We start from the raw sequence: 27,722 nt of genomic DNA, 5'->3' as shown, positions 1-27,722 counted from the left end.
CTCTTCTTGCAAAGGTGTCTTTTCTTGGTTTTCAGGATCCTTGGTTGCCCTGAGACCTCAGCTCTGATGAGTTCAAAAAAATATGATTTTCTAGTTCATGTACTTTTTCTTGTTGTTATATTGGGAGCAACATTATTCCAACTCTCAACTCCATCAGAGGATTTTTAGTAGACACAGGACATAATTGGCATATTTTGATAAGAGCAGTCAGGTTGGGCAGCCCCGGTGGCTCAGCGGTTTAGTGCCGCCTTCAGCCCAGGGCCTGATCCTGGAGACTGGGATCGAGTTCCACATCGGGCTCCCTGCATGGAGCCTGCTTCTCCCTCTGCCTGTGTCTCTGCCCCTCTCTCTCTCTCTCTCTCTGTCTGTCATGAATAAATAAATAAAATCTTAAAAAAAAAAAAAAAAGCAGTCAGGTTGCTATATTAGAAATAGATTGAAGAGTACCCAAGAGAAAGCAAGGAGGCCAGCTATGATGCTATTGTAGACTACTAGGATAGTACTGATGATGTTTTGAACCAGGAATGTAGAAGTGATAAGAAGTAGACCTGGATATATTTTGAAGGGTAAACCATAGGATTTTCTGAAGATTGGCTATGATGTGTGAGAGAAGAAAAAAGTTAAAGATAATTTCAAGATTTTTCGCTTGACTAGAAGCGTGGCAACTGGAAGGATGAGTTACTATTTACTGAGCCTGAGAGAGGAGTATAGATGGAGAGTTTTTTTTAAGGGGTTGGGGAAGGTCAGTTTTAGATATAGATATTCAAGTGGAAATGTCAAATAGGCAGTTGATTATATGGATGTAAAGTTCAGAGAAAAGATTCTAGCTGGAGACATAAATTATGGAGTTGTGAGCACATAGATGGGGTCTGACATCTTTTCTATGAGTGCCTCTTCACAGGTAAGCTAGTATTTGGATCTCAGCTCTCTGAAAGGGTTTGTTTTTCCTTGAATTTCTGGCTACTTGGTTGCCTTGCAACCTCAGCTTTCTGATAAATTTAAGAAAGTTATGATTCTTAGAAAGTAGATAGAATATTTCTAGCAAGGTCACCATATATAGTTACAAATGCTATGATGTTTCTATATGAAAATGGGTTGTGTATTTCTTAAAAAGAAATCTAAAGGGGAAAGAAACTACTAACTTCTTTTTTTAGATAGGGGACAGAGTAAGTAGTAATTGCTTATTTTAAGATTTTTTTTTTTTTAATAGGAAAACCATCCCCTTGGTTATCAGTTGATACTACCTTGTATATTCTTAAGGAAAATGAGAATCAAGCAAACCTACAACTCATGTGTTTTACTGAACTACGAAATAGAGAAGTATACATGTTTATTTCCTAATGTTTAATTTAAAAATATAATATCTCAAGTTTGGGGACACAGTGGTTTTTCTATATTTGTTTTTAATTTTTTATCTTCCCTTCCAATTAGGATATATATAGTACTTAAGCTCTATGCATATTATATGTGCCTTATTAATTGTAATAGATTTCTTCTATTTTGCTGAGATTAAGAGCTGAGGATTGATTAGTAGTCTTGGCTTTATAACTTACAAGTTGTGTGACATTTTACTTTCTTCTCTAAATGCTCAGATGCCTCACATGTTCTTTTTTTTTTTTTTTTTTTTAATGCAGTAAAAATGATCAATGCCAGTGGATTTTTTTCCTAAATACAAGCAATTCAAGACTTTGGAAAAGTTGCTTTAGATGTTTGTCTTACTTATACTACTACTGCAAAAAAGAAAAACTTCAAGATTACTATCCTCAGGCTTGACTCATATTATAGGGTTCAAAAACAGATTGATCTGAAGGAATGCTTTTAAATGATTTTATATATTGCCTGTGGGGTTGTTCTGATCTTTTCTAATTATATATTTACTCAGAGACCAAATATGTGAGGCAGATACATAAATGTGGCTATTTATTTTATGAGGACTACAAAATACATCTGCTACACAACAGGAATAATACTATTCAAGGGCTTACTGCAATATCATATTTAATCTTTATATAGGTCCAATGACAGATAAACATTTCCCTGATGGAATGTTATATAAAAGTCTTTATTGTAGGCTTGCTAACAGACGAGAATAGTTATAGGCAAGAAACAAATAAAATGACAGAAGTTAATGTTTTGATGAAACTCTTCTTCAGAACTGACTACGAAGTTAAGTTCAAGATAAAGCATTGTCCAAATAGCTTTTCCCATTTTGTTTTGGATAAAATTACTTTCTTATGATATTCCGTGTATAAAAATGTTAGTACATAGCAAGCCTATAATAAACTTTGAATGAATTTCTATTTACCCTTTTACTATATTGGCTTCTGTTTTTCTGTAATATGTCATGTTTACAAAGGATTTTATTTTCAGTTTTAGTTTCATAATTATTTTCTTTAGGAAGAGTTTTGTGCCCATGGAAGGCTTTGTGTTTGCCATCCACAGTGGCAATTCAAGGTTATATGTGGAGATAAGGGAAGTTCTTGGGATAACATGTCATAAGAACAGCAGGAACTGCTTTTCACTCCTGGATATCAGTCTACATCTGGCCAATTTACAAGATTATGGTTTCCCAAGGAGGGATTTGGTCATTCTTTTAGTCTTTGAAATGACCCTGGTTTTATTAGATTGTGTCTTGTATCAAGATAGGATGTGGTTACTTTAGGATGATTATGGTTCCTCGAACTTGTGAGGACAGAAATAGGGCTGAACCCAGAATTCACATAAGCAACTTTTATTTTGTGTATGAGTCCCTGGGATGATCCAAAATACATCTGTGTTTTGAAAGTTTTGGGACACAATATTAGATAAAATTTTGTAGGGTGATTCTGTGCTGAAAGGCAAATAGCTATTTCCTTGGCTATTACACATGATTAGAAGATGCTTAGATTTAATGTATTTGACAGAGATGACCCCTAGGTTTTATAGGAAGCTGTTTGGTTGCAGAATGCACCTAGAAGGTCCACAGAGAGATGCCATTATGCTTTCTTTTATGAAACAGTAGAATAAAATGTTCCTTATACAAAATTCTTGGCACTCATTATAAATATACTGTGATAGAAAAGAATTTTGTATAAGGTTCAGGTTTATCTGGGATTCTACCATCTTTTATAGTTTTATAGTCCATATTGCATAATAATTAGATTCCAGTGCTTGTGTCTACATGACTGGACTCTTAAACATATGGGTAGCTCATACAAATAGAGAACTCTTTGAAATACATTTAATTTTTACTTTTGGTTATTGAAATTTGATTTATAAGTCATTTTTTATATTTGTTTTTTTCATATTTTTATATTTGAATCAAACTGGGGAAGTGTAACTCAAAAATTATTCTGAGATCTCTCTCTTTGCTACCTGTTGAAGTCGTTTATATCACATGTTTTTGAAGATTATTGGGAAGATTTAGAAGTTATATAACTTCTTACCTGTTATAGTATTAGGCGTTTGTTTTTAAAATATATTACAAACTACATCTAATGGTCTTGTGCTAGGGCTACCTTTAATAAAAAGATTTTGAAGCCTGTAAAAAATTGATAGAAGCATAAAAGAGTTGGTGAATATTGATAAATTACTTATAATACTTCTGTTTCAGAAGAAAGATGAAAAATCATTAAGACTAATAGTGGTGGTTGTTTTTTAATTCTTTTGAGAAAAGGTATTTGGTTGGACTGGTGAACTAGGACCTGGAATTTACTGGTTAATTCCTTCCACAACTGGCTGTAGGCTAAGGAAAGAAAGAAAACCAATAACTGAAGAGGCCCAACTTGTGTACAGAGATGAAACAGGGGAATTATTTCTTACAAAGGAATTTAGGTAAGTTTTGTTTGTTAAGGTTAGGACTATAACATCTAGATTGGTTATAGATCAATTGCCTATCCACCCCCACCCCCAGATTCTAATTCAGTAATTCAGCTCATTCACTGGGCATCTGAAAGTGACTTTCCATTCACGGGTCTGGGATTGCCATTCATTTCTGGGTTCCACACATTTGGCAAAATAACTTTAGTCACACATGTATAGATTTCTACCTGACTAGACACTGCCTTAGGAATAGACCCTGCTAGTTGCACTGTTAACTTAGATAACTGTCAAATATGAAATCCAAATGTTTAGGTGGTTCTCTCATACCCTAGATATATACAATAATATCTGGAAGAAGAAAAAGAAAAAGGAGGAGGGGGAGGCAGAGGGGGAAGGACGAGAAAACCAGAAGAGAAAGTAGAAAGGAAGGAGGGAATTACTATTCATTGAGTTCTTACTATGAGATACTATGAGATACTATGGTTCTTTTAAAACCTTGTTTATCTCATATTAGACTGAATAAGAAATATATCTAGATACATTTAAGTTCACAAAAATTGTTTTAATGCCTTAATATTACTTCCTTTTAGTCTAGTTGCCTTGGGGACAAATAATTTCCTATCTTTATAATTTTAGGTCAACTTTATCAGATATATTTGAAGTAATTGATTTAGATGGAAATGGTCTTCTAAGCCTAGAAGAATATAATTTTTTTGAATTGAGAACAAGTGGTGAGAAATGTGATGAGGATGCTTGGGCTGTCTGCCGAGGTAAGCACTTATCTTTTTCTTGTCTTTTAGGTTTTATTTATTTGAGAGAGAGAGAGGTACGTAAGTGGGAGAAGGGAGAGGGACAAGCAGACTCTGTGCTGAGCTCAGAGCCAGATGCAGGGCTCAATCTCCATGACCCTGAGATCGTGACCTGAGCTGAAATTGAGTCAGTCACTTAATCCACTGAGCCACCCTGGCACCCTACACTTTTCTTTTTCTTAGTGGATATATTAAAAATATGTAGCATCCTTTCATCGTTAAGAAATAAAATAAAGGGATCCCTGGGTGGCGCAGCGGTTTGGCGCCTGCCTTTGGCCCAGGGCGCGATCCTGGAGACCCGGGATCGAATCCCACGTCAGGCTCCCGGTGCATGGAGCCTGCTTCTCCCTCTGCCTGTGTCTCTGCCTCTCTCTCTCTATCTCTGACTATCATAAATAAATAAATAAAAATTAAAAAAAAAGAAATAAAATATAAAACTATGAAGATAGAATATTATTATGGCAATTAGGACAGTTAAAAAGTAATAGCATTGTGGGGCACCTGGGTGGCTCAGTCTGTTAAGTGTCACCTTTGGCTCAGGTCATGATCCAGGCAGGCTTTCTGCTCAGTGGGGAGCCTACTTCACCTTCTCCCTTGCTTTCCTTTCTGCTCACACTCTCCATCTTTCTCGAAAATAAATAAAGTCTTAAAAAAAAAAAAAAGGAATAACGTGTATAGACCATAAAGATGTAAACATTTGTTTTCCTTAAATTGATAGTTATTGTAATATGTAAGTCAAAAGAAAATATCAATTACTTAAATGTAATTTCATTTTTAGCCCTTGCTCTTTGGAACTTAGAATGAAAAAAAACTTTGTCCCAGCTCTTTGATACTAATAGGATTGAAGTTGTCAAGAGCCCCAAACTGTGCCCAGGAGAGGGCAGCAAAGAACTAATAGGCTAGGGTTTTATTAAAAATTAAGCAGTTTCAAGGAAGTTCTTTTTTTAAGATTTTATTTATTTCAGAGAGAGACAGAGATAGCGAGAGAGAACACACACAAGTGGGAAAGAGAGGGAGAAGCAGGTCCCCTGCTGAGCACGTGGGACATGATTCTAGGATCCCAGAATCATGACCTGAGCCGAAGGCAGATACTTAACTGACTGAGCCACCCAGGTGGCCCTCCACGAAGTTCTTTATATATGTTAAGAATTCTTTAGTCTCTTGTATTTGAGCTGAATTAAGAAAGTACATGGAGGTATAAAAACTAAAAATACCAAGCTGGGCAAAGAAAAATACTGAGAATGAGACAAATTCTGTTATCTCTTAGGAGAAGTCTGGGAAGAGGGTAGGACTTGTGTATTTAAGCCAAGGACTGAAAGATCAAAGGGAAAACCAAAAAGCCATAGCCAGCTATGGATCACAGAGTAAGAAGGCCAGAATGCAGTCAGGAGGCAGATTAGCTCACATATTGGTGTCATTGGGGTAACAATGTATCTACTCCTTTGGTTCTTAAAATGGTCTAAGCTTGACAAAATCAGTGAGCCAGGTGGGAGTCTGCTAAATCTATCTATCTAAACAGCAAATAAAGTAGAAGTGTTATTAATACAAAAGTTTTCAAAAATATATCTCTTTTTGACTGAAAGTTTATATAGCATAATCAGGAACAAGAAATAAATATTGATTTATATTATTAAGCTTTGTTTTTTTTAATAATAAATTTATTTTTTATTGGTGTTCAATTTGCCAACTTACAGAATAACACCCAGTGCTCATCCCGTCAAGTGCCCCCGTCAGTGCCCGTCACCCATTCACCCCCACCCTCCGCCCTCCTCCCCTTCCACCACCCCTAGTTCATTTCCCAGAGTTAGGAGTCTTTCATGTTCTGTCTCCCTTTCTGATATTTCCCACACACTTTTCCCTTATATTCCCTTTCACTATTATTTATATTCCCCAAATGAATGAGAACATATAATGTTTGTCCTTCTCCGATTGAGTTACTTCACTCAGCTATTCAACATAGTACTGGAAGTCCTAGCCTCAGCAATCAGACAACAAAAAGACATTAAAGGCATTCAAATTGGCAAAGAAGAAGTCAAACTCTCCCTCTTCGCCGATGACATGATACTCTACATAGAAAACCCAAAAGCCTCCACCCCAAGATTGCTAGAACTCATACAGCAATTCGGCAGTGTGGCAGGATACAAAATCAGTGCCCAGAAATCAGTGGCATTTCTATACACTAACAATGAGACTGAAGAAAGAAATTAAGGAGTCAATCCCATTTACAATTGCACCCAAAAGCAAAAGATACCTAGGAATAAACCTAACCAAAGAGGTAAAGGATCTATACCCTAAAAACTATAGAACACTTCTGAAAGAAATTGAGGAAGACACAAAGAGATGGAAAAATAATCCATGCTCATGGATTGGCAGAATTAATATTGTGAAAATGTCAATGTTACCCAGGGCAATTTACACGTTTAATGCAATCCCTATCAAAATACCATAGACTTTCTTCAGAGAGTTAGAACAAATTATTTTAAGATTTGTGTGGAATCAGAAAAGACTCCAAATAGCCAGGGGAATTTTAAAAAAGAAAACCATATCTGGGGGCATCACAATGCCAGATTTCAGGTTGTACTACAAAGCTGTGGTCATCAAGACAGTGTGGTACTGGCACAAAAACAGACACATAGATCAATGGAACAGAATAGAGAACCCAGAAGTGGACCCTGAACTTTATGGTCAACTAATATTCGATAAAGGAGGAAAGACTATCCATTGGAAGAAAGTCTCTTCAATAAATGGTGCTGGGAAAATTGGACAACCACATGCAGAAGAATGAAACTAGACCGCTCTCTTTCACCATACACAAAGATAAACTCAAAATGGATGAAAGATCTAAATGTGAGACAAGATTCCATCAAAATCCTAGAGGAGAACACAGGCAACACCCTTTTTGAACTCAGCCACAGTAACTTCTTGCAAGATACATCCACAAAGGCAAAAGAAACAAAAGCAAAAATGACCTGTTGGGACTTCATCAAGATAAGAAGCTTTTGCACAGCAAAGGATACAGTCAACAAAACTAAAAGACAACCTACAGAATGGGAGAAGATATTTGCAAATGACGTATCAGATAAAGGGCTAGTTTCCAAGATCTGTTATTAAGCTTTGAATAACAAGATTGATAATAAAAAGAATATTATTTTTAGGAAGATATAATCATCTTATAACTTTAATGATACAATCTTTTGATTGTCTATTGTTGGTATTAGAGCACATTCAGTAAGAGTGAGTCATAATTAGAATTTTCTTAAGGTAAAGTTTCTGATAAATAAAGTTTTAGTTTAATTAAATTGGGGGAGCCTGGGTGGCTCAGTTGGTTAAAAATCTGACTCTTGAACTCAGCTCAGATCTTTGTCTTAAGGTTGTGAGGTCAGGCCCTGAGTAGAGTCTACTTAAAAAATAATAATTTAATTGGTAGAATTGATAATTATCATCTTTTTTTTCTTGTCTTTATTTATTTGTTCATGAGAAACACGGAGAGAGAGAGGGAGAGGCAGAGACACAACACAGGCAGAGGGAGAAATAGGCTCCATGCAGGGACTCTGACGTGAGACTCGATTCCAGGTCTCCAGGATCATGCCCAGGGTTGAAGGCAGCGCTAAACTGCTGAGCCACCGGGGCTGCCCGATAATTCTCATCTTTTGAGAAATTACTATATACTAGTTCTAAGTACTCTCTCTCTCTCTCTCTCTCTCTCTCTCTCTTTTTTTTTTTTTTAGAGAAAAGTGGTAGGAGAGGCAGAAGGAGAGAGAGAATCTGTTTTTTTTTTTTTTTAAGATTTTATTTATTTATTCACGACAGACACAGAGAGAAAGAGAGAAGCAGAGACACAGGCAGAGGGAGAAGCAGGCTCCACGCAGGGTGCCCAACGCGGGACTCGATCCCAGGTCCCCAGGATCACACCCCGGGCTGAAGGTGGCACCAAACCTCTGGGCCACTGGGGCTGCCGGAGAGAGAGAATCTTATGCCGACTCCATGCCCAGTACAGAGCCCAGTGTAGGGCTCAATCTCACAACCCTGAGATTGATGACCTGAGATGATGACCTAGCTGAAATCAAGTCAGATGCTTAACCAAGTGAGCCACCTAGGTGCCCCCAGTTGGAAGTACTTCTATATACATCAGCTCTCTGAGGTATATTCTTACGCTTGTTTTGCAAATAAGGAAACAGAATCAAAGAGGGTAAAATTTCACAGCTGAGTTTTACACCCAGGCAGTTAAACTCCAGAACCTTGAATACTCTGCTGCAAAAAATTCCTCAAGACTGGGTTGACTTAAAAAATGATTTGGAGGGAATGTCTCCTTCATCAACATTGAACTATTGCAAATAATTGGACTTTTTTTAAGTTCCGAAGATTTTATTTTTCTTGTCTTACATAATATTAATTTTATCCATCCTTCTCCATGAAAATGAGAAAATGTATTATTTATCTGGAAGATCATTTTAATAAACTTTTTTTATACTTAAAGTTACCTTAATTTTTATTATTTTTTATTAAGACTTTATTTTTAGAGCAGTTTTAGGTTTATAGTAAAGATTGCATAGATCTCCCATATATTCCTTCTCCACTCTCTACCAATTTCCCTTATTTTTAACATCTTGCCATTAGTATGACACATTTGTTAAAATTGACGAACCAATACTGATGCATTTTTATTAACTAAAATCCATAGCTTATATTAAGGTTTTATTGTGCTGTACAGTTCTCTGGATTTTGACAAATATATAATGTCATGTACTTGCCATTACAGTATCATACAGAATAATTTAATTGCCCCAAAAATCCCTTGTGCTCTACCTATTCATGTATCTATTCATCCCTTCAAACCTCTGGCAACCACTAATCATTTTACTGTCTCTCTAGTTTTGCCTCTTCAAGAGTGCCTTGTTGTTGAAATATCATGCAGTATGTAGCCTTTTCAGACTGGCTTCTTTCACTTAGCAATATGAAAATTTCATACTTAGACATCTTTTTTTGGCTTGATAGCTCATTTCTTTTTAGCACTGAGTAATAATTCCATTGTATGACGGTACCATAGTTTGTTTATTCATTCACCTATAAAGACATGTTGGTTATTTCCAATTCTTGGCAATTATGAATATAGCCATGTGCAGGGGCACCTGGGTGGCTCAGTCAGTTAAGCATCTGCCTTCAGCCCATGTCATGATCCCGAGGTTCTGGAATCAAGCCACACATTGGGCTCCCTGCTCAGCAGGAATGTGCTTCTCTCTCTCCCTCTGCTGCTCCCTCTGCTTTTGTTCTCTCTCTCTCTCTCTCTGTCAAATAAATAAATATAATCTTTTAAAAAAAACACTCGTGCATATTTTTGTGTATATATATGCTTTTCAATTTGTGTCAATTCATTTCAATTTAGTGATTGCTGGTATAGTAAACCTATGTTTAACTTTAAAAGAACTGCCAAATTGTCTTCCAAAGTGGCTGTACCATTTTTTATTCCCACCAGGAATGAATGAATTCCTGTTGCTCCACATCCTCCTCTGCATTTGGTATTGTTAGTTTTTTGGATTTTAGCCATTCTAATAGGTGTGTATCTTGTTTTAAGTTGCAATTCCTTAATGATGGGATCTTCTCATATGCTTATTTACCATCTGTATATCTTGTTTGGTGAGGTTCAAATATTTTGCTCATTTTTTGATTGAAGTGTTCATTTTCTTATTTTTGAGTTTGAAGAGTTCTTTGTATATATTGTATACAAATTTTATTAGCTGTGTTTTGCAAGTATTTTCTCCCAGTATGTGGTTTGTCTTTTCATTCTCTTAATCGTGTTTCTCACAGAGCAAAAATGTTTACTTTTAATGAAATCCCACTTAACTATTTTTCCTTTCACATGTCATGCTTTTGATTTGTGTGCTTTTGATGTTGTATCTGAAAACACATAGCAAAACACAGAGTCACCCAGATTTTCTCCTGTTATCTTCCAGAAATTTTATAGATTTGTACTTTGGCTTTATGACTCAGTTAATTTTTGTGAAAGATGTAAGATCCTTATTTACATTTATTTTTTTGCCTATAGATGTCCAGTTGTTCTAGCACCACTTATTGATAAAAACTATCCTTCTATCCTTTCTCCTATGAATTGACTGTTCCTTTGTCAAATATCAGTCCTGTATATTGTACAGGTCTATTTCTGGGCTCTCTATTCTATTACACTGATCTGTTTGTCTAATCTTTTGCCACTACTACACTATCTTGAGGACTATAGCTTTAAGAACGTCTTGAAGTTGGATTTTTTTTTAAGATTTTATTTATTTATTCATGAGAGACCGAGAGAGAGACAGAGACAGAGAGAGAGGCAGAGACATAGGCAGAGGGAGAAGCAGGCTCTATGCAGGGAGCCTGATACGGGACTCAATCCCAGGTCTCCAGGATCACACGCTGGGCTCTAAACCGCTGAGCCACCTGGGCTGCCTGAGCATCTGACTCTTGATTTCAGTTCAAGTCATGATCTCAGAGTCATGGGATGGAGCTCTACATTGGGGTCTGTGCTTGGCAGGGTTATGTTTCTCTCTTTCTCTCTCTCTCTCTCTCTCTCTCTGTCTCTGTCTCTCCCCCTGCTCTTGCATACACACACTCTTTCTGAAATAAACCTTTTAAAAAATTAGGTAAGAAAGAAGCTTTTGGTTTTTTTGACAGACAATTTTGATACAAAGAAGAATGAACTAACAAGACAAGGCTTTATGGATCTGAATCTAATGGAAGCCAATGATCGAGAAGGAGATCCTCGTGACCTTTGGGTAACTCTACACTCAATGGGCTACAATAAAGCTCTGGAATTGACAGAGGTAAAGCAATCAGAAAGTTTTGCAGTGGGTTTAATGTCCATAATAATTTACTTTGTTAACATTTTCTTGACACATTGACTTTTGAATTGGGCACTCAAATCCTTGAACTTCAATATATGAATAGTGAGTGCAGCAATGTGTTTCTGCTAGTTTATGTAATTAAGTTCCTGTTCTTACCTGAAATTTAGTTACTGCCAACATTTAAGTAATTCAGGAACAAAGGAGTTGGAGTATATGAGATGCAGAAAAAAATTGGTAATTAAAAAATTCTGTTTCTTAATTGGTGATGGCTATTTTAGTTGCTAAAGTCTCATTTCTATAGGGAATTCTTTGTCCTAAAGAATAAAGCCTAAAAATAAGGGGAATGTGTCCGTATAAGAATTGGAATTCTGATCTTTTGACAAAAAATACTCCTTGGGTTAATATTTGTAAAACACTTGGGATGGTGCTTGACTTATATATATATTGCGTATATATTAGCTATTACTATTAAGACTTGCAGTAAGCCAGAGAAATAATAAAAATGAGGCCTTACTTCTTAAATTCTGTATTTGGTGTCAAGTTTAAAATAAAGAACTAATGAGTTTCACGCCATGCATCAGATAATAGTACATTTGTTGTTTATATACTTAAAAATAGTATCTGTCCTTTCTCCAAATACATCAGCTCAGGAGGATAATATTAGTAGTATCAACAAAGTGTATTGAGACTTTGGTTTAAGACCTAGCTTTGACATCATTCAAAATCTCTTTTAAACCTCTTTTCTGAGAAGTTCTCTATAATTTTTTTGCCATTTTAAAAAATAAGAAGTAAATAGTTACAGTAACTTTTTATATCCTACTTTAACCGAACAGTTCAGTGAATCCCACATTCTGACTATGGTGCAAAATTAACTTCAAATCTTTGAATAATATTGTATCTACTACACTCCCTTAGCTTAATAAGAGAAATTAGTTAAGAGCAATTTAAGACATTTTACAGCATTTACTGATGTCATTGGCCTTTGAAACCATAGGCAAGAAGGATTTCTGAGATAAAACTCTTTTTTAAAAGATTTATTTATTTATTTGAGAGAGAGAAAGCAGAAGAGTGCACAGGGAGGAGGAGAGGGAACTTCAACAGACTCCTTGCAGAGCCCAGAGCCTGACTGGCGGATTGATCCTACAAACCCATGAGATCACAACTCGAGCTGAAACCAACAACAATTGGACGGTTAACCAAGCAAACCACCCAGGCACCCTTGTTTGTTTTTTGTAAAAAAATTTTTTTAAGGATTTTATTTATTCATGAGAGACACAGAGAGAGAGAGAGAGGCATAGACACAGGCAGAGGGAGAAGCAGGCTCCATGCAGGGAGCCTGATGTGGGACTTGATCCCAGGACTCTTGTTCTTTTATTATTATTTTTTAAGATTTTATTTATTCATGAGAGACACAGATTGAGAGAGGCAGAGACACAGACAGAGGGAGAAGCAGGCTCCTTGCATGGGGAGCCTGATGTAGGACTCAGTCCCAGGACCCCGGGATCATGCCCTGAGCCAAAGGCCAACGCTCAACCAGTGAGCCACCAAGGCATCCCTCCTTGTTCGTTTTTAAAGGGTACCTGATCAGAGGGGGAAAAGAAATCCCCCCTTTTTTTTCTATAGCATTTTTAAAAAGTTATTCTAAAAGCATACTAGCTATTAGTTTATATATTTTACTTATGTCTGAGAAAGAGCCACAGTTTCGTCATTTGAGTGTATCTCATGGTAAGGAAAGAGGTTTTACAAGAGACTAGGCAACTTACTGTATGTCAAACCTAGTGTTATTTTTCGTTTCTTTCTTTCTTTAGTATGAGACCCATTAACAAACAAAATTTAGTCAGGAGCATCCAAATTTAGTCAGGAACATCCAAAAAGTCTTCTTAGCATAGATACTTTTGGTTTACAGAATAATAGTGGAGACATTGTCCTAATTCAGTAAGGTTTATAGAGTTGTTGGACTGAGAATGTTACACCAGCAGACAGTAATGCTAGGAGAAAACAACAATTCACAATTAACTAATTGGTATAAAAATGTTAGGTACTTTCCACTAGTGATAGGAATGTATATATGTGGTAACATTTGATTTAAAGGATTCGAGTAGGGGGAGGTAGCTCGGAGGGATGCATGAAAATAGGTTATGGGGATTAAAGAGGACACTTGTGATAAGCACTGGTTGATGCATGGAAATGCTGAATCACTATATTGTACTCCTGAAACTAATATTACACTGGTTAACTATACTGGTATTAAAGTAAATATAAAAACATAAATGGTTCATGTAAGACCTGAAGTTGTTCTGACTGATTTAGTTAATGCTTATAATTGTTCTAAGACAAGGAGGCTATTCAGTTAAGATATTAGCTTTAATTTCCAGTGATTCTTTGATATGTCCGATTTTACTGAGTTAATATACCAAGAGCATGACCTGACATTTTCATATTTGAAAAAAATAAAAGGTTTATGATAATCTAGGAAGAATCGGTCTGTAGTCTTATGAATGTGTTCCAGTTGGTTTGAATATTGAGTCTTTTGCTGAGAGGAATTTGGAAACCTTCTGTGGTACTTTCTTGAATCATGTATAATGTAGGTAAATCTAATGTCTAGGTGAATTCTAATTTGATCCCACCTATTAAATTAATAGATATGGGATCCCTGGGTGGCGCAGCGGTTTGGCGCCTGCCTTTGGCCCAGGGCGCGATCCTGGAGACCCGGGATCGAATCCCACGTCAGGCTCCCGGTGCATGGAGCCTGCTTCTCCCTCTGCCTGTATCTCTGCCTCTCTCTCTCTGTGTGTGACTATCATAAATAAATAAAAATTAAAAAATAATAATAATAAATAAATAAATTAATAGATATGATGTCACAAAGAATAATCAAAGTATCAGTTACAGTTTACATTTTGGGAAAGGACTTAGGATTTTTGGAAATCTCATTATTCGAATGGTTTTAGTAGACCAAGACAAAATTCCATTTATTTTAATTATTCTAGAATTTATTATGTACTCTCAGTTTGTCTTATTTTTTCCCTCCATAGTCAGGCATAACCAGTCATTTTTACTTTATTTTTTCTTATTAAACCCTCTAATTCAGTCTTCAGAATTAATAGATTATCCATTCACTGTATCAACCTCTGAAGGCTATCAAAGAGCAACATAACTTCTTTATTGTTCTTACTACAAGAGCATTGCCTCTATTTCACCATGACTTAATAATTTGTTCCTTTATTGAATATACAAAACACATGTCTAGTTTCTCCCTCTTTTTTCTATTTTTTTTTAAGATTTTATTTATTTATTCATGGGTGACACAGACAGATAGAGAGGCAGAGACACAGGCAGAGACACAGGCAGAGAGAGAAGCAGGCTCCATGCAGGGAGCCTGATGCGGGACTCAATCCTGGAACTCAATCCCGGGATTCCAGGATCACGCCCTGGGCTGAAGGCAGATGCTAAACCACTGAGCCACTCAGGGATCCCCTCTTTTTCCTATTTTTTAAAAAGAATTTCATTGTGTAAATTCCTTTTACAATTCAGAACTGGGAGAATTTTACTTCTTTTTTTTTAGATTTTGAGAGCTATGTGATATCTTACCTCAGTTTTGTCTTGCTAACAGGTAGCTGAGAGCCAAATTTTGTGCTAAATATAAGTATCATGGCCTAAGCTGGGTTTTATTATTACAGTCTTCCTCATCTTCCTTACTGTATATTGGTAATTCTGCAATTAACAATTTATAATGAATAGTATTCTTGCTTATAGTATCCTTCCTATACTATCCTATAAATAAAAGATCAAGCCCATGAACAGAAAATATAATGTAGTTATAGGGAAGCTTTTTTTAGAGTAGATAAAGATTTTTAAAGTTTTAGAGAACAGGGATGCCTGGGTGGCTCAGCAGTTGAGCATCTTTCATCAGCCCAGGGCGTGATCCTGGAGTGCCAGGGTCGAGTCCCACATCAGGCTCCCTGCATGGATCCTGCTTCTCCCTCTGCCTGTGCCTCTGCCTCTCTCTCTCTGTCTCTGTGTGTGTGTGTGTCTCATGAATAAATAAATAAAATTTTTAACAAAGGCCTTTTAAGATTTTTACTTTCATAAATCTTTATGTATTGATATTCTTTGGTTGAATAAAAATGATAACCAACCCTTGAAAAATAGCAAAATACCAGAATCTGTTCAATACTGAAAAAATAAATTAAACCTTTAAAATTCCATAATCGGGATCCCTGGGTGGCTCAGCAGTTTAGCACCTGCCTTTGGTCCAGGGCATGATCCTGGAGTCCCGGGATCGGGTCCTGTGTCGGGCTTCCTGCATGGAGCCTGCTTTTCCCTCTGCCTGTGTCTCTGCCTCTCTCTATGTCTATAATGAATAAATAAATAAAATCTTTTTTTTAAAAGACTTTATTCATTTATTCATGAGAGAGGCAGAGACACAGGCAGAGTTGCAGGCTCCATGCAGAGAGCCCAATGTGGGACCTCATCCCAGGACTCCAGGATCATGCTCTGGGCCGAAGCCAGGCGCTAAACCGCTGAGCCACAGGGATCCCCAGATAAAATATTTAAAAAAAAATAAAATTCCATAATCATTCTTATAACTATCATAATCTTTTTTTTTAAGAATTCTACATTATAAAATATTTTCACACATATCACCTATTAGATATTTCCAACAGCCCTTGGCAGAATATATACTATTTGTTCCCATTTTTTTCAATGAAGAAACTAAGCCTCATAAAAGTTAACTAACTTCTCCAGGTCACATAGCAAGCAAATGGCAAAATCCAATTACAAACCCAGATCTTCTGCTTTCTAGTCCAATGATGTTTCATTTTACTGTCTCTCTTATAAGAGTGACTTTATTGGGCAGCCCGGGAGGCTCAGCGGTTTAGCGCCACCTTCGGCCCAGGGCGTAATCCTGGAGTCCCGGGATGGAATCCCACATCAGGCTCCCTGTGTGGAGCCTGCTTCTCCTTCTGCCTGTGTCTCTGCCTCTCTCTCTCTCTCTCTCTCTCTTTCTCTCTCTCTCTCTCTCTCTCATGAATAAATAAATAAATAAAATCTTAAAAAAAAAGAATGACTTTATTATTGCCAAAGGTTGGAATCATTAAAAACTTTCTTAAAAATAAAAATTTCTGCTGATGTTCTGCTAACTTCAGACTTCTTTTGTCCCCCAAATAAAAAGATGACCAGCTGTATGTATAAATTCACTATTTATTCAACAGATAATATATTGGATGCCTACCATGTGGTGAGTCTGTAATAAAGAGGCACCAAAGATCAATGATGAATAGTCAGAATTCTTGCTTTTATGGTGTTTACATTCCATGAAGAAGAATGATAAATTAAATGGAAAATAAAATCATTTCAGAAACATTTGGAAAGAAACAAACCAGAGACCAAACTAGGGAAGAATAATGCGGGGGGACAGGAGATTGGAAGACCCGAGCAACTCTCTCTGCAGAGGTGATCCATAAGCCTCAACCTGAAGATACCCATGTAAAAAGATGTGAATCTTCCAAGCAGATAGAATACTATACACAAAGTCTCTGATGTAGGAAAGAGCTTTATTTGTTCTGGGATCTGGATGATCAGAGTATTGGGACTATAACAAGGCAGGAGGACTTGGTTGGACAGAGAGACAAAGGCTCCTGTGTTGTGTTCACTATCTTTTGGCTATGGTAAAGACTATAAGGGACATTAGAAAGATCCATTTCCAAATGCAGAATTCACTTAGATCTCAGATTTTGAAGGTACTTTTACACTAACTTTGAGCTGTACATTTCTTTTTCTACATTCTTTTTGGTGCTCTATATCCATGATTTAAGTTTATAATTGTAAATATAATAATTCTTTTATATTCCCTTGATGATTTCTTTCTGTAGCCTTAAAGTTAGAAAAGGATATTAAATAACTAATATGACATATATTCATTTTAAACCAAATGGAGGGGTGGTGCTGTGACTTAAAGGAGGTATTACTGATTTGCTTGAGATTATGGTTTTCTTTCCTTTTTTCTTTTTTTTTAAATCATCCTTCCTTTTTTTTTTTTTCTCAGATTTTATTTATTCATGAGAGACAGAGAGAGAGAGAGAGAGAGAGAGGCAGAGACACAGGCAGAGGGAGGAGCAGGCTCCATGCAGGGAGCCCTATGTGGTACTCGATCCCGGGTCTTTGGATCACTTCCTGGGCTTGAAGGCAGCGCTAAACTGCTGAGCCACCCTGCACTGCCCTGGTTTTCTTTCCTTTTCTGTGAAAATTGTTAGTTAACATGCTAACAAAAAGAATCATAGTTTCATGCTTTTTATATTATTTGATTCATAGTTCTAAAATCTAAATGTGTATTGAAAAGGACAAATTAGAAGGTACAGTACATCTTAAGTCATTATAAACATATTAATAATTATTTATTTTAAATTCTATCAGAAGGCTAAAGCAAGATTTGTTTTTTCTTTCTTATCAGGCATGTCCATTTATCATTGATATCTATGCAGACAAATGCAAGCCAAGAATTAAAGCTGTCCATATGGAGGCATGCAGTGGGCAACTCGAGAAGGCCATCTGTAAATCTGTTCTTAACAAAGGCAATGCCAGGGTAATGGATGGCTATGAAGATATAATTGTACATACTTATAAGCATGACACCTGGATAACATCAGTTATTGAAAACAAGGTATTATTTATGAGGTGGTTCTCCTCATAACTGCATTGTTTACTAATGTGTTCCATCTTCTTTCTTATTCTATTCTTACATAGTAATTAATATCACATTGTATTAATAATATTTATAATGGGCAGTTCTTCTCTGGTTTCTAATTCAAATTGAGCATCATAATTTTTATGCATTTTTTAAAAGTTTGAGATAATTATATTATGAAAATTAAATATTTGGGATCTCTGAAGATAGAGCATAATCTGGGTACAAAGTAGTTTGTCTTCACACATAATTATTTCAAATAACAGACAGTGGGTTTTAAAGAAATGTAAACAAAGCAAAATAATTCACCCAACTTTTTACACACTTTGAAATATCAGAAATTCTATAGATTGTCATTATTTTATCTAATATATTCCACTGCCCAGTAACTATTTTTATCAAGCCAATTATTGCTAACTTTAGCTACCATCCCTGCTACTTCTGATATTGCAGGCCAAGAGAGTACATGCATAAGTGCTAAGGGATACCAAGCTTTCTAGAAACGTAAATTTTCATAAAATCTTAACTCTATATGGCTAGATTTTTAGGACTGTTGGGTTATTTCTTCTAGTTCCTGAGTGAGACTTACATTATTGTTATGCCTACCATAAATTTCTTAAAGTGCTTAAGGTTTGGCTGAGTTTTGAGTCAATGTGAGTACATACTATGTAACTAACTCTTCTAGTCATTATAGGGGCCACTATAAGTGTAATATGGTCTCTGCTTTCATAGGCTGGTTGGGGAGACAAAATTAATACTCTCAAAAGCCAGAGAATAATTGGACGTTATATAAGACTGTTTATTTGTGTAGTAGTTTTACTGTTTTTGTGTTTCTTGTAGTTGATGTTAGTTTGGACCATAGAAGTTGAGGAAGGAGTTATGATGAGGGGAAGGGGACTGTGGTATGGGATTGGAGACAAACGAGGTAGGATTAGATATGTAGAGACAGCCATTAGAAGCAGAGAAACAGTGTAAGTAGTAACATGAGACGGTTAATGTGAAGTATAGAGGAAAGAGTGGGAACATCCACAATGCAGAAACAGAGAACTTTATTTGGAGAGGAGTATTACAAAGATAAATAACATAGGTTGGATGGGTTCAGATTATATATATATTCTTAAAAATGAGGTAGAGGACTAAGGTCCCCAGCCAGGAGATTCCAATCTTCAAGTGGATCATAAAGCTTTGAAGGGTGATTCCTAAGACCTAGCATGCTTTCCCTTCCATCCTCTACATTTTATTAGAACTAAAAGGGTGGCTGGGAGTCACTATCTTACCAGTTTCTGAGTTCTCTAGTTAGCTATCAATTCTCAACCCTCCATCTCCTTCCTTTCCCTCAAGGAAAATTAAACTTCCCTGCACCAAAATGAATAATATTTTAGAGTTTCCCATTTGCTAGGCTCTTTACATTTATTAATGCATCTACTTCTCACAACAGCCCAATGAGATAAATACTATCTGTATTTTACGCACAGAGAAACTGAAGCATGAGGACGTTAAATACCTTGCAGAAGGTCACATGCTAAGTAGTAGAGCTGAGAAATGAATCCAGGTAGTCTAATGTTATCCTGCCCCTTTGAATTCATTGGGGAGTGCTTGTAGCTTCTTTAGCAAGGGAATACTTTGGTATCTACATTTCTTTCATTGACCAGCTGCATTCTGCCTTCTCTTGCTTCCTGTCCATCCTAGAGGCTATCGATTATCTATGATCTGACATCTAAGTATCTCAAGTATTGCTTCTTCCATTAGGTCTTGCTTGCTAACCCAGTCTGAGCTAATGTTTCTGTGTTTCAATAATTTCTGTGTTTCTACTGATTCTGTGAATACCTCTATCATAAGACTTACAAAGTGTTTTGTAATAATCATTTTGTTTGCATTTATATAGTCAGATAATAAAGTGATTATTCATATCAACAATGAGCTAAGTAAAAACTGCGTAAACAACAGAGGACTCAACATATTTGCAGTAGAAGTGGCACCAAAATCTACAATGGTAATGCAGTGTTTTCTAATTAAAGCTTTTTCTTTTATCAATTTGAAAAAATATTTTTACTATTAACATTATGACTAAATGGAAATATGAAATGAAGTCGAAAATTATTTTGAGTATGATATTTATATTATTATCATCCTATATTAGGAATTAGGAGATTTGGGGTTTAGTAGAGTTCTATTTGGTTGAATGATTATGAGAGATTCACTTAGCCACTCTGTTCCTGTCTCTTTAAATGTGAAACTAGTATAATATTACCAGCTTTAGATAGTTCACAAGGTTAATGTAAAGATAAAAATAAAATGTACGTAAAAAAAAAAATAAATAAAAAAATAAAATGTACGTGACAGTACTTTGCAGCATCATACAGAAAAACAATATAGTGCTTATACTAAATGGCAATTTTGCTAATCCAAAATATTTTCATCTACATTATTAAGATTTTTCTAATGTAACCTGAAAGAGAAAATGCCTCTAAGTTTCAAATAACCATCTAAGTCAAGAGCCAGGAATAGTTGTAGTTTCTGGTGTTAGCAGAGCTGTACGTTTCTAATTTAGTCAGAGGTTCAAAGGCAGGGATCCTGGAACTGGTGTAGTGAAGGGAAAAAGGAAAAAAAAAAAAAAAACCTTCTATTCTTATCCTTTCTTCCTCCATTCTGTCCATGAAATCCTAAAATATTCTAGAACCAAATAAAGAGGAGAGATTCTACAGAATCCCAGTGAGGATTTTGGAAAATGCTCTAGGCTTAGTGAGAAAAGGATATTTACTCCCCTTTCCACTGCTCCTCTTTACCCACATTTATATACTATCAAATACTATATTTGAGTAGAATTTATGCTGAATTATTCTGTTAGATACCAGGTCATATTGTAGTTCCCCACTAAGGACAAATGGTATAGAATTTTATCTGCAGAGGGATATGTTTTGCATAGGGTCTAGAAATGTTTTCCTGTTTAAAAATTAGCCAAAAATAACAACATGTGAAAGGAAAGTAAAAGTTTTCTATTTTTTTTATATGCAGGTTTGTCAACATGTAATGCCTCTGAATGAACGACAAGAATGGATATATTATTGTGTGTATTCCCTTATGTCTTAAATATCTTAATTCTACTTGAGACTGTCAAACTAAGAATTATTTCAGGGTTAGTCTGTTATTTGTTGATAAACTAAATGCTAATCAATTTAAATGATGTACATAAATATAATCTAATTATATTTATTTTTATACCCATGTTATATACTTTATTATTGAAATATAAATAAATATAATAATGTTTTTAATGCATGGCTTTCTTATTAATTTAAAGGTAAATCTGGGCATATTTCATTTACCAGCAGTAAATCAAAGTAAAGTTACAGATAAGCTTTTAAAAAGTAATATTCGATGAATTCTACAAAATCATGTATACTTTTGGTTTAGTTTTACTCATCAAAAAAAAAAAAAAAAACCTCAAGGAAAATGAAAATAGGCCAGCTTCAGCTAGTGCCTTGGGGTCTTACGCTGACTTCTCACTGTTCTATCCCAGGAACCCAACAGGTTACAGACTCCCATCCATGCCACTGTGGTCACAGGCATGTGGCTGTGGGAGGACCTGGGGGCCTCCTGGGTTTTTTCGCTTTCCTCCTGTTGCTGCTGCTGCAGCAGCATAGCTCCTGCAAAACCTGCCTCTCCACCAGCAGTTTCTACCTCCTATTGCACCTCTTTAGCTTTGAGCTGATGCTTCCTCCTCCAACCCCCTCTGGGCCTGCAGGTGTTCAAGCCCTGGAAACTGTTCCACCATCATCCATAGCAGCGGCCATTTGGAAGGCAGGTACAATTGGAGCAACAGGCCCAGTGCTGGATGTTGAATTTACTTCTGAGGGGATTCTTGTCTTAATGCACCATAGCAAAGTAGGTATGACAACTGATGGTAGTGGTTGATGAGTGATTTGGCAAATAAAACCTAATTCTGCAGCAAATCACAGATTCAGGAATGATTTCCCTGATGAGAAGATCTCTAATATAAACCATTAATATCACAGTTTTCTTAGAGGCCATACAAATACAATACTGGTGCTCTAGGGAAAATGTATATGCAGTTTCTTCAACTGTACAGTCTGCTCTGGTATCATCTGCTCTTTCTTGCCAAAAGTGATCAATAAGATGAGACAGATCAGAATGTAACATAATGACATTACCTCACAGAACTTGGAGCCTTAGCCATCCAGGAGATAGGAAGTCACACTATGATACATGTGTTTCAGTCTACTACATGTGGTAGTAGACATTTTGCTGAATTAGAGCATGCATAATATCTTGTAGTACTTGTATGGAATTTCAGCTTTCCTCATGCAAAAGCTTTCCTCATCCATTGTATCCCTGTACTATTCAAAGTAGTAGTTAGTGAGGGACGCCTGGATGGCTCAGCAGTTGAGCATCTACCTTTGGCTCAGGACGTGATCCTGGAGTTCTGGGATCGAGTCCCACATCAGGCTCCCTGCATGGAGCCTGCTTTTCTTCCCTCTGCCTGTTGCTCTGCCCCTCTCCCTCTCTCTCTCTCATGAATAAATTTTTAAAATCTTTAAAAAAAATAGTAATTAGTCAAAGGCATTCATATTGTTGCTGGTGAAAAATTTTCCCTTCTTTCTTTTGTTGCTGAACTCAAACTTGTCTGTGCACCCAATGTGCAGTAAGCCAATGTCTGAGACCCCGGTTTTTAAGCAAAGAAAACTTTATTATCAGAAGAGCAGCCCACTGAGAAGGCAGGAGATCATTTTCAAAGTTGCCTTCCCTGTTGAGCCTAGGGACAGTTTATATGTTTGGAGAAAGAGGTAAATACATGAGAAAAGGGTGAAGAATTTCTTGAACCATGAAGTGAGAGGCCTTGAAAGAATCTAGAGGTATGCATTCTTCCAGACTATGAGGTGCCATTGGGACCTGGTATGATCAGGTACATCAGGTAATTTTAAGACAAATGTTACCATCCAGTACCCATTAGGTTTCTGCAGTGGGTAAACAGGGAGTTTGGGTGAAAAAGGCAAAGTTAATGTAATGATTGATCGTGCGTGCATGAGATTAAGAGATGCATAAAACACAAGTAGGGAACAAAATGGGATATAAAGCTAAAATAATCAACTAATAGAAAAATAGTTCTGCTTCTGCTTTTTTTTTTTAATACTTATTTATTCATGAGAGACACAGAGAGAGGCAGAGACACAGGCAGAGGGAGAAGCAGGCTCCACAAGGGAGCCTGATGTGGGACTCCATCCTGGAACTCCCGGATCATTCCCCAGGCTAAAGGTAGGCGCACTCAACCGTTGAGCCACCCAGGAGTCCCTGCATTCACTTTCAAAACAGGTCCAGGAACCAAGTATCTGGCCTCACTTTCTAGATTCATTGGCTGGACTAATAATTTTTTTTAAGATTTTTTAAATTTATTTATTCATAGAGACACACAGAGAAAGAGGCAGAGATACAGGCAGAGGGAGAAGCAGGCTCCACACAGAGAGCCCGATGTGGGACTCGATCCAGGGTCTCCAGGATCACACCCTGGGCTGCAGGCGGTGCTAAACCGCTGTGCCACTGGGGCTGCCCGGCTGGACTAATAATTAAATAGACATAAAACATTAACAGGAGAAAAAGAATTTTCATTATATAGATATGGGAGGCTGACAAAGATGTGAAACTCACAGGCCAGTTGAGGCTTATATACCATCCTGAGCAGATGAGAGAGGATAGGAGTCTGGGGCTTCAAAGGGGAAGACAATTCACAGAAAGATAAAAAGAGTGAATGTTGGGTAAACAAATGTTTGCCATGCCATTGTTGATAAGTCTTTCTGATCTAAAAAGATTATCTCTAGTGGGACACCTGGGTGGCTCAGTGGTTGAGCATCTGCCTTTAGCTCAGGTCATGATCCCAGGGTCCTGGGATTGAGTCCTACATCAGGCTCCCAACAGGGAGCCTGCTTTTCTCCCTCTCCCTATGTCTCTCATGAATAAATAAATAAAATATAAAAAATTATCTCTCTTCCTGGTATAAGCCATGTATCTATATTCTTTTAGGCAATTAAGGGAGAGGTAATAAGCTTTTTCCCAAATTGCCTTCAGCTCAAAAGTATCCACATGTTAAAGTGGCACATTTTGGGATGGCATATTCTGCTACTTCTCAATACCTTTGATAAAAATGTGGTTATGAGTCCCATCTTGGTTCCAGCTGTGTCACTGACAGCATGTTAAAAGACTGGAAATCTCTAGTTTTCAACTTTTCCCGTAGGAAGAAACAAGTTTATAGAAACTGCCTGCTGGCCTCATTCAGGGATACCAAAAGACCCTTTGTGCTAGCCCAAAACATGGGGGATTAGGTGGCTCACACAAGCAATAGTCAGTAATCGCATTTTTATCTGAACAAAAGCAAAATCCCATGTTGCCACCATGCTCCATGGAATACTTGAGTTCCACTCCATTGCTCTTGAAAATCTGGGTCTGCAAAAAGACACAACAGCTTCTGTCCATGACCTAGCTGAGGCATAAATTGAAACCTAGTGAGGAGGTTAAGCATAGACTGAATTGTGGTTGGTTCAGATACAAATACACCGGAAATGCATGATCACTCAGAGTTTGCATTTTGAAACTTGCCACAATTATGCAGTATACTTATCAAATATTGCATTTAGGTATGTACTATGATATCAAACTTGTGACCATATTAGTGCAATCTGAAAAGGAAAAAAATGCAGATGCAAAAATTGCCATTTAATTATATATTTAGTTTTCCAATCAGAAAATATAGCCAAGGACATCTGGGTGGCTTAGTCATTTTGGTGTCCAACTCTTGATTTCAGCTCAGAACATGACCTGATCGTAGGGTCATAGGTTGTTCAGTGCAGAGTCTGCTTCTCCTCCTTCCCCTTCTGCTTCTCTCCCCCCCCCCCAACTCATCCTCTGTCTCAAATAAATAAAATGTTTTTAAAAATAAAATACAGTTAAGCAAAATTTGGAGAAATTCATTTTTATGTTAAACCAAAATCTAATCACAACAGTAGGGATACAGTTGACCATTGAACATCAGTCCACTTATATGCAGATTTTTTTATACTACAGTACTATAAGTGTATTCTCTTTACATTATTGTAAGAAGAGAGTATATAATACCTATTCAAAATACATGTTAATCAACTGTTTATCTTATTTGGTGAGGTTTCTAGTCAACAGTAGGCTATCAGTAAAGTTTTGGGGAGTCAAAAGTTCTAAATGGATTTTTTTTTTTAATTTTATTTTATTTATTTATGATAGGCACACAGTGAGAGAGAGAGAGGCAGAGACACAGGCAGAGGGAGAAGCAGGCTCCATGCACCGGGAGCCTGACGTGGGATTCGATCCTGAGTCTCCAGGATCGCGCCCTGGGCCAAAGGCAGGCGCCAAACCGCTGCGCCACCCAGGGATCCCTAAATGGATTTTTGACTGCAGGCAGTGCACACCCCTCTAACCCGTGTTGTTCAAGGGTCAACTGTTTTTTGTTCTGACAGCCAGTTACTTTTTTAATGAATTTACTTATGGGTTACTTTTAATTAAATGTATTTTAAAACAATAAGAATGAATTCTAAACATTTAATGAAGACTAGTACAGTGCATGAAAAACTATATTAAGCAATTAAGAACTGCACAACCATATCAATAATAGAATATGTTGCCAGCTAATGTCAGCTTTTGAAATAGGAATACCAGTATGGCAGTATATTATTTTTGTACTGGTACATACTAGCCCATTGTTAAATGTCATTTTGATTTTTGGCTCTTGAGTTAGGCACCTGTAAAATGGGTTGTCATTATTTAGCAACTTCAAATGTTAAGTTGATGTGTCTAAAAAGTAATGCAACGTGAAAGCATTTTACTAATTGCCAAATGCTTTGTAAATCCAATAAATGTGACCATATATTCCATTTCACAAAGTATTGAGCTGCAGGAAGTTTTATCTTCCACTGCTGTCTCCACTTAGACATATTAAGCCTTCCCCCCCCCCCCCCTTCCCATTACTCATTAGATAGAGTGGAACAAAACAGAACCTTTTCAGGATAGTTTTGCACAGATAGCTATATTATTTTCAGAGGTAACGCATGTGGTTTAATTTAAAAAGCAGAAGGATCCAGCTTACCTAAAAGACTTTTAGATGCCAACCCCAAATCTCTCCTGTATTGTAAATCCCATTCCTGCCTGTCTTCTTAGTATTGGCATTAAAGCTACTGTGAATGAGTTTTACTTACAAACACTCCAATATTGACTTTTTCCCATTATTGTTTACAGATGTTCTAGACTCTCCATCTTTAAGAAACCTCTCATTCCCCATCCTTATCATTTCTGTCTTCCTATTGAAAAAATTGTCCATTTTTGCTATGCCCATTTTTCTTGACTTTCATTCTTTCCCATTAATTCAACTAGTAGTTGTTCCCCCAAGGACATGAATAACTTCCTTGTCACTAAATCTCCTGGATTTGTTTTTGTTTTTTGTTTTGTCTTGTTTTTTAGAGAGGGAGATAGAGAAGGGAGGGGAGGTGGGGTAGAAGGATAGGGAGAGAAAGAATCCATACTCATCATGGAGCCCGACACAGGTCCATCTGATGATCCTCAGATCATGCTCTGAGCTGAAATCAAGAGCTGGACACTTAACTTACTGAGCTACCCAAGTGCCTTGTAGTGGATATTTTAACATCTTCTCTCTGATATTCTTCAGATTTTCTTCCCGCCTCTGATATTTCTCTTCACCCACTTATCTGTAGCTTCTCCCAGTTTTCACATTCTCTCTCACCTCAGGCCCTTTGAATGCAATGTTTCTTTCTGCCTATAGAATAATAATTGTCTCTACTTCTTCTTCTTCCTTCAGGCCTCAGTGAATATGCCACTTTTTCTATGACTCCTTCCCCGATTACTCCCCTACCAAGACTACTTTGGTGACTCTGAAAGCTTTTGCTTATTCTTTGTTGTAGCACTCATCATACTGTACAGGAATTACTATTTATTTTTACCTGAAAAGGTAAAAGGCTGAAAGCAGGGACAGTTATAATTCCAATATACACCATCGAACCATAGTAGATATGCAACAAATATTTGCCGGACAGCTGAATAAAGTGGGCAGTAAATTAAAATCAACTTACCTGTGGTATGAATTTTTCCTAATTGTTAGGGCTATTTGTTGTTCTTGTTTATTAGGGCTATTTGTAAATTTAAAATAGGCATATAAGAAAAAAAGTCTCATTACTATTAAATTCTATTTATCCAGATTTTGTTTTTCATGTCATTAACTAAAACAACTATATTTAATAATTTTGTTGATTTTTCATTAGATATTCTAGTAGACTTGTTAATTTTTTTTTAAAGCCAGAAGGCTTCTTTTAGATCTATTTTTGGTGTAGGCTGAATATGATACAGAAATTTAATACAGCACACTAATCATATTTTGGGTATAATCCAGGAAAATGAAAATATATTTCTGATTTTGGCTACAAGAGAGTAAGCATATTATTTATTATTCATAATGTTCATTAGAGGGAGAAAGAGAGAGAAAGAGACCGATTGGTAATATTTCTCAGCACTGGGTTAAGTCTTTTATGACTTCTAAGACTA

General features: G+C 36.6%; 1 protein-coding gene and 1 pseudogene across 3 annotated transcripts in view; both read left to right on the top strand.

Moving 5' to 3' along the window:
- The window catches only part of EFCAB7 (EF-hand calcium binding domain 7), a 47,037-nt gene extending 25,631 nt beyond the window's left edge, over positions 1–21,406 (top strand). For 2 of the 3 annotated variants that reach the window (XM_026006935.2, XM_072730723.1), the window contains 7 exons: positions 1,211–1,320; positions 3,656–3,813; positions 4,438–4,571; positions 11,274–11,422; positions 17,898–18,107; positions 20,017–20,124; positions 21,147–21,406. In XM_026006935.2, coding sequence (XP_025862720.1) covers positions 1,211–1,320; positions 3,656–3,813; positions 4,438–4,571; positions 11,274–11,422; positions 17,898–18,107; positions 20,017–20,124; positions 21,147–21,221 — 944 coding nt within the window. In that variant the 3' untranslated portion in view covers positions 21,222–21,406. The remainder of the gene's footprint in view (positions 1–1,210; positions 1,321–3,655; positions 3,814–4,437; positions 4,572–11,273; positions 11,423–17,897; positions 18,108–20,016; positions 20,125–21,146) is intronic. The other variant, XM_026006937.2, reaches the window with a different exon arrangement.
- A 261-nt stretch (positions 21,407–21,667) lies between these two features.
- LOC112926040 (glycerophosphodiester phosphodiesterase 1 pseudogene) lies at positions 21,668–22,502 on the top strand (annotated as a pseudogene).
- Positions 22,503–27,722: the final 5,220 nt, after the last annotated feature.

The sequence above is a fragment of the Vulpes vulpes genome, chromosome 12 (genome assembly GCF_048418805.1).
Source record: "Vulpes vulpes isolate BD-2025 chromosome 12, VulVul3, whole genome shotgun sequence".
Taxonomy (NCBI): Eukaryota; Metazoa; Chordata; class Mammalia; order Carnivora; family Canidae; genus Vulpes; species Vulpes vulpes.
Note: the sequence above shows the minus strand (reverse complement) of the source record. Positions and strands in the feature narration are given on the sequence as shown.